A 7,507-nucleotide genomic window follows, 5' to 3' on the forward strand; every position below is an offset into this window, starting at 1 on the left:
GGCGAAGCCTTTTGGCACGAAACTGTCACTGCGCCAAGCTGGATCTGTCGACACCTCCCCCTGCTGCGCCGCCACACCCATCTCAGCGCACCTCAATCTGCCAAACTACCAAACTGAGTGCGCCTTGGGTTGCGCTGCTCGAAACTAGCTCTGCGCGGGGTTCGCCACCGTGCGCCGCGCCGGGAAACTAGAGCCCAAGGTCTGTGTTTGTGCAAACAAATGAAATATAGAATTATAACAAATCCACTTTTAAGCCTTATAAAATAATCTTTAAAAGAAAATATCAAGACATACTCAGACTAAATCTTTCTCTCTGACTTTACTTGAGATTTTAACAGGGACTCACAGCACAATCTTATCACAAATACCACTATTTAATCAAGCTTCAGCCAACTTACAAGCTAAATTAAGGAAACAAACTTATCATTTACATTTTATATATTCTCAAACATGTTAACAGAACAGAACCTGTAGATATCTTAACTTCACCACATGTAAAATCCTCTTTTCCATGACACATAGTACAGTTCTTAGACACATATTTATCTAAGACAGTCTAAATTCTGCTGAGTAAACACAACTGTTTGGTCAGACTAAATTGGTTTACGTAAGTTTTAACACTTAGGAAGAACAACTTGATTTCGATTGTCATTTTTAAATTGCAAGAACTTCACAAAATCAAGTAAATACATCAAAATATAAAGTAAACTTAACAATTAGATATCAAGTTAACATGACTTAGGGGCGTCGGTGGCTTAGTGGTAGAGCAGGCGCCTCATGTACAAGGCTGTTGCCGCAGTGGCCCGGGTTCAAATCCAGCCTGTGGTCCTTTGCTGCATGTCAACCCCTCTCTCTCTCTCTCTCTCTCTCTCCCCCCTTCATGCTTACCTGTCCTGTCCAATAAAGGCAAAATGCCCTAAAAAATATCTTAAATAAAAAAAAAAAAACATGACTTAAGACTAATAATAAATATATTTACTTTCTTTTATCAAGGCATTTGGTTTCCTAGATTTTTTTGAAGTAAGATCAACTTGTCAGATTTTAGAATGTGGAGCATTGCTGCTCTTGAAATAAATGGAGTGCAGAGTAATGAGGAAAACAGGCAGATACTGCAGACGGCACATTTCTTTTTCTACCTGGCAGGCGTCTTTCCCTCCTTTCTCTGGCCCGGCACACAGAACTGTCATGGCTTGCTGAGGCCTCGCTGGTCTCTGCTTAAGAACTGAACTTTTGACAGTCTGGAGGACATCTTTACATTTGGCTGGGTCCACCAAGTCTAACTGGACCTCTCTCAGCACTGCAGGAAGACGACCCTCTGGGGAAACAGTAGAATAGAATCTGAGAAAATAAAAGCTCAGGCCAGCTTCAACAGTATTTGGTGGGAGCGAGAGACCTACTTACTTTCCTTCATCCTGCCCCATCCACCCACAATGCAACTGGTTTCAGGTGGGATGCTGTCATTAGGCAAAGGCAGACATATTGGCTTGACACGGGCTCCTGTTGGAAAAATCCAGTCAAATCGCCAGTAAAAATGAGCATTTCTGCAAATCATGAATACATTACATTTGCACATAATATGTATCATATTAAGGTTTTTAAAGTGATGTAGTATATGAGCTGACTTTGCAGACCAGTATTCAAGAACAAAAAAACAACTAAAGTAGTTGTGATTTAGGGAGCCATTGCTTTGTCTCCAGCAGCTTATACAGCCTGTCGCTGTTTTAACATCTCCTTTTAGGCACCAAACGTGTGTTTTGTAGCAACCTGTTGCTGTTTTACCAGCGGCTTTTTAGGCATGAAATAATGTTTTGGAGTGACCAATCGTTTAACCAGCGACTTCTAAGCATCACACTTGGCTGTTTTATAGCGACCCAGTGCTGTTTTACAAGCGACTTTTTAGGCACCAAACGTATGTGTTTTGTAGCATCTTGTCACTGTTTTATCAGCAGCTTTTTAGACACCAAATGTCTGTGTTTTGTAGCATCCTGTCACTGTTTTACCAGCAACTTTCAGGCACAAACGTGTGTGTTTTGTAGCATCCTGTCACTGTTTTACCAGCAACTTTTAGGCACCAAACGTATGTGTTTTGTAGCATCCTGTCACTGTTTTATCAGCAGCTTTTTAGACACCAAATGTCTGTGTTTTGTAGCATCCTGTCACTGTTTTATCAGCAGCTTTTTAGACACCAAATGTCTGTGTTTTGTAGCATCCTGTCACTGTTTTATCAGCAGCTTTTTAGACACCAAATGTCTGTGTTTTGTAGCATCCTGTCACTGTTTTACCAGCAACTTTTAGGCACAAATGTGTGTGTTTTGTAGCATCCTGTCACTGTTTCACCAGCAACGTTTAGGCACCAAACGTATGTGTTTTGTAGCATCCTGTCACTGTTTTATCAGCAGCTTTTTAGACACCAAATGTCTGTGTTTTGTAGCATCCTGTCACTGTTTTACCAGCAACTTTTAGGCACAAACGTGTGTTTTGTAGCAACCTGTGGCTGTTTTACCAGCAACTTTTTGGGTACCAAATATCTGTGTTTTGTAGCAACCCATAGCTGTTTTTCTAGCAGCTTTTTAGGCACCAAATGTGTTTTGTAACTTGTCGCTGTTTTATCAGCGGAATTTTAGGCACCAAATGTGAGTGTTTAGTAGCATCCTGACACAGTTTTACCAGCAACCTCTAGTCACAAACATGTGTTGTTGAAATGTAAAGTTTCAACACAAAGTTGAACGTATTTGCTAACAATGTGCACATAAAACATATTTGTGGTTTGCAGAAACCTGCATGGCCAACATTTTTTCTGTCGATTGGGTTGAAAAAAATGACATAGCGACAAAACATGATCAGGGCTACAATAACTATCCTAATTGTCAAAATGGAAACTTGCCCAGTAGAATGTGCTGATCTAACTCCACCAAAGCTATGTCATAGCTCATAGGCAAAGCATGATGATACTTCTCATGGAGTGAGACAGACTTAATGAGAAGGACCTGCTCTTCTTCATCATCTACTCTCTGGTCAAACTCTCCCACCACCACTCTCACACCACTGAGAAACTCTCTAAACAGAGGAGAAAAGTACAATCTATTGTTAAATTCAGACAGCGACATCAGCATGCAGATCAAGAATAAGCACATGTGCTTTAAACTGTAGCACAAAAGAGGTAATGGTGTACAAAAGTAAGTGATAACAGTACTTTGAGAGTGATGCAAAGCAGTGTGCAGCGGTCATTATCCAGCGATCAGTCAGGATGGCCCCTCCACAGAAATGAGAGCCTCTGTTTTGTAGGGAAACCTGAGAAAAGATAACACAAGCTTGACAGAATTTCAACATTTATACAACTAAAAAAAGACACATACAGATGTAAGCCTAATGCAAGAGAACTATCTGTGTGTGACTGATTTATTATTTGACACAACTGTTTTTCTCTTACTTCAGCATCAGTGGGTATAATGACGCCTTACTCACTAAAACCTTTTTCACAAATGGGTGCTTTTCTGACAAAAGCAGTAGAACTGGAACAGCAGCAGCTTACTTTTTGTTATATTTGCTGAAACTGTCATTACATTCAGACAGCAATACACAAAAAAATTATCTAAAAAGTCATATAAATCCTCGTTGCAGTACTTCTAATGGCATTTGCAAGATTCCGCAATGCCTGAGGGAAAACAACCAGTCAGAGGAGTCTCTAATGCAGCTGTCAATCACATCAATCACAGCTCCTGGACTATGGTCAAACTGTCAAACTGGGCAGCGCTGATATGAACCAAGATTCTGTTACTGTGTTACCTATTTCTCACTTCAAATGTTTACAGAATAATATTTTAGTGTACTGTTTAGCCTAATCATAAATCCTAATAATAATGGTTAACTATTTAAATTTAAGATGAAGCACATATACAATAGAGACCATTACGCCATTATAGGAAATATACTTGCTTGAAACAATAAGATAAATTATGCGTTAGGGTCATTAAGTTTAAATAAGTCTTGGTCTCAGTCTGTGTTGCAAGTGTCGGTTATGAGTGGGGGATACGACTATGACAGAGCAAATGAAACTAAATATTAATTTAATAATACGACTACTGCCACTAAAAATAATAATTTATTAGCCTACATTTTTTTCCCCGTTAAAAGGTTTTTTTGGGCAGTTTTTCCTTATCTGCTGTGAGGGTCCAAAGGACAGAGGGAAGTCATATGCTGTAAAGCCCTGTGAGGCAAATTGTTATTTGTGGTATTGGGCTTTATAAATAAAATGGATTGATTAATGGGAAAATGAGCCAAATGTTGTCTTGACATTGGCTATATTAAGGAGTGGCACAACCAGGTGTGGCAATTACCCTTAGGACACCCTAATGGACAACAAATTCTTACTATGTCCTTGTCACATATTGACTTTAAGGTCAATATGTCTATGATACTTCTCATGGAGTGAGACAGACTTAATGAGAAGGACCTGCTCTTACTATGTCCTTGTCACATATTGACTTTAAGGTCAATATGTCTATGATACTTCTCATGGAGTGAGACAGACTTTCTATGTCCATGGACTTTCCACGTCCACATATGACGTACAAAGTACCCTGGGTGCGTTGGTTTTTGACATTCTGGAACACTGTGTCAAGTTCTCGTCTTTCAAGATACATTTCCGTTTTCACAGGAAATTTAATCTTTACATACAGTCTCTTTTAAAATATGTCGGAATTGACTTTTTTTTCCTTCAACAAACACACGTGGTTAGGTTTAGGAAATAAGAACAGGGTTTGGCTTTAGAATCTTACAGGATGCAAACACTGCTCTCGCAAGTAAAAGTCTGTTTGTTGGACCCATCCACCACCCCTCCTGCCTGCCCCACTTGGACTTTCGCAGCCTTAATTTTCATCCTTGTCCTGCTGTATTTCCTCCTGACACAACCTAGCGCCGTTGAACTGTAATGGCAACCAGCCGTGTATCATGCCAATGTAATAGGCCACCTTTTTTCATTGGTTTCTGATGCCACAAGTCACTGCCCAAGCGCCAGATTTTGACAACTTCGGAGTGAGACCGTCCTCTGATGGCGAACATTCAGTCCCTCTGATGTAAACAATTACAGACATGTCTATCTTCTTCTATGTCTTTTTAAAATACTGGAGCATGTCTTCACTCAACTCTCTGCACATTTCCACCAGACCAACCCTCTTGACCTAATAAAATAGAAAAATTAAAATAAAATAAATTTAAATAAAATAAAATGAAATAAAACAAAACAATTGTATCCACATCACCAACTATCACAAAATAATTACCATGTTTTTATATTATCTGTGTAGCCTTAGTGTTTAAACTGAGTGCAACTACTGCTGCAACATTTTCATGCATCTAAATGTCTATTTAGAGTACTTCATATGACAGTAGAGAGAGAGAGAAGTCTTTAGATATAACAGTGATGATTCAGAAGGTACGTAAATAATCAACACTATGCTTAACACATAGTGGCTGGTTGCTCTTTCTGTGGTGCACAGGAAATAAAAGCATGGTGGTAAATAGAAGAAGTGGTTAGTGTGCATGAGCTCAACAGACACAGTAACCAAACCTTCAAAATGCTAAAAATGTCACTGTGTATTCTCAAAGATGAGCAACAACGGCACAGCCAATGACTGCTAAGCAAAACAGCAACTAAAACATGTTTAAGAAGAAGAAGTGTAGACTACTGACTAGCCATGGATGTGATCCGTGTGTGGCCTGGGCCCCTCCAACCACCCTCAGAGAGTAAACCATTGGGCTCTGCACCTGAGGCATTCCACACTTTGAACCTGACAGACAGGATGAAATCTCCTCAGTTCCCACATTCATTCTGTTTAGTTTCTTGACTTCATCATAATGTCCGTTAAAGACAATTAAGTTCTCTTCCTGTTTGGTATCCACTATATTACTCACCTGTTTGAGCAGCATTGATGCCAGTGTTTAGCCAAAACCAGAGAGAGAGCAGAGCAGCAGTGGTCCTCATCACTGACACACACATCGGGAATGGGTGTTACTTGGGAAAGAAACTGGTTAACAGACCCGAGTGTGTTTGAGGGGATACTCAGTAACAAGCCCGTAAAATCTTGCAGTGGGTGGTTGCATTCAAACGTCACAACAAAATGAACTGGAGTAGTCTACTGAGTGAAAGTGTCTCTCAAGGTCAACCATGTGGTGTGTGGAGTTTTGTTCCTACCGCAACACAAACAGTGCAGCTGCTGTAAAACATTCAAAGAAGAGAAACAGTCATAAAATGCAGACAAAGATTCAGGGGAGGCTCGCTGTTACTGTTGCATGTGAACACACATGCTGACGTAGGTACAGATGGAGGACAGGAGAAGAAATAAAATTTCATATGAAATTGTGTTTGCCTTCTCTGTGCACTTGGCTTCCTTTCTCAGTTTGAAAAAAGATGGGGGAACATTTTGATTTCCATTCCAGAGAAGAATTTCATTGTTAATGCTTTTTGCTTTCATGTGTGAGGTTTACAGCAGATTGTCTCCCTGAGTCAGAGAGCTCATTGTCAAAGGCTGACCTTTGAGGCCAGATGGGATTCAGGAAATGGAGCCTGTACCACATTCATTTTATGATTGAACTTCTGTGTATCTGCGTAAAGAGAACAGCATGAGTCAGATGTGTGACCGAAGCAGTTAAAAAGTTTTAGAAAAGCTTGGGTTTCAGTGCTTTGTTTTCTGTCACAACTACAGTTTTTATCAACGCACACAGCCTACTTGGAACAAATCTGACAGCAGCTCTGTGGGAAGCAGTGGTGTGACATCTTGCCAGGAGGATAAAATGTTACCTTTATAGTATGTCGACAGTTAGCAAGCTGCATCTGCAAATGTCTAAGAAGAGGCAGGATAGATATGAGGTGCAGAGGAGTACAGAGAGTTCATTCTTCTTTTTCAACACCAAAAAATAGACAAACTCCTGCGACTGTTTGTTAGTTGGAGCATGAGATGGTCGAGGGACAGCCCAGTCGACAGAGGAAAATGTTGACATGATATGTTTCTGCAAACCACCAATATGTTACATTTGTAGGCCATATTTCATACATATCATATCATATCATATCATATCATATCATATCATATCATATCATATCATATCATATCGGCGAGCTGTCTGTTTTTTAGCAAACCTGTACGGTTTCCAGTAGATTTTAAGCCTCCACGTGTAAGTGTTTTTTGAGCGTACTGTCACCATATTTCCAGCTGCTTTTTAGCCACCAAATATGTTTTTTTAGTGATCCATCGCTACATTTCCAGTGACTTTTTAGCCACCAAAGCTATGTGTTTTTAAACAAACCTGTGCTATGTTTGCAGTGGCCTTTAGCCACCAGATCTGGGTATTTTTCTTAGCAACCTGTCGCAGATGGTAATGGTGGCTTTGGATAGATAGATAGATAGATAGATAGATAGACGTGCTTTCCACAGAATCCCTCGCTATCAGATCATTATCTGATTACTTTTGATTTCTTTTTACCCGATTACACGCCACTCAGCAACAG

At 40.0% G+C, this 7,507-nt stretch overlaps 1 protein-coding gene across 1 annotated transcript in view; it reads right to left on the reverse strand.

The window, feature by feature from the left end:
- LOC126407391 (ovochymase-2) overlaps positions 1-6,005 on the reverse strand; it is a 31,460-nt gene extending 25,455 nt beyond the window's left edge. Inside the window, exons 1-5 of the mRNA XM_050072242.1 lie at positions 5,914-6,005; positions 3,194-3,291; positions 2,885-3,057; positions 1,402-1,497; positions 1,137-1,315 (exon numbers count right to left, since the gene is read on the reverse strand). Coding sequence (XP_049928199.1) covers positions 1,137-1,315; positions 1,402-1,497; positions 2,885-3,057; positions 3,194-3,291; positions 5,914-5,928 — 561 coding nt within the window. The 5' untranslated portion in view covers positions 5,929-6,005. The remainder of the gene's footprint in view (positions 1-1,136; positions 1,316-1,401; positions 1,498-2,884; positions 3,058-3,193; positions 3,292-5,913) is intronic.
- Positions 6,006-7,507: the final 1,502 nt, after the last annotated feature.

Source organism: Epinephelus moara, chromosome 20, assembly GCF_006386435.1.
Source record: "Epinephelus moara isolate mb chromosome 20, YSFRI_EMoa_1.0, whole genome shotgun sequence".
Lineage (NCBI taxonomy): Eukaryota > Metazoa > Chordata > Actinopteri > Perciformes > Serranidae > Epinephelus > Epinephelus moara.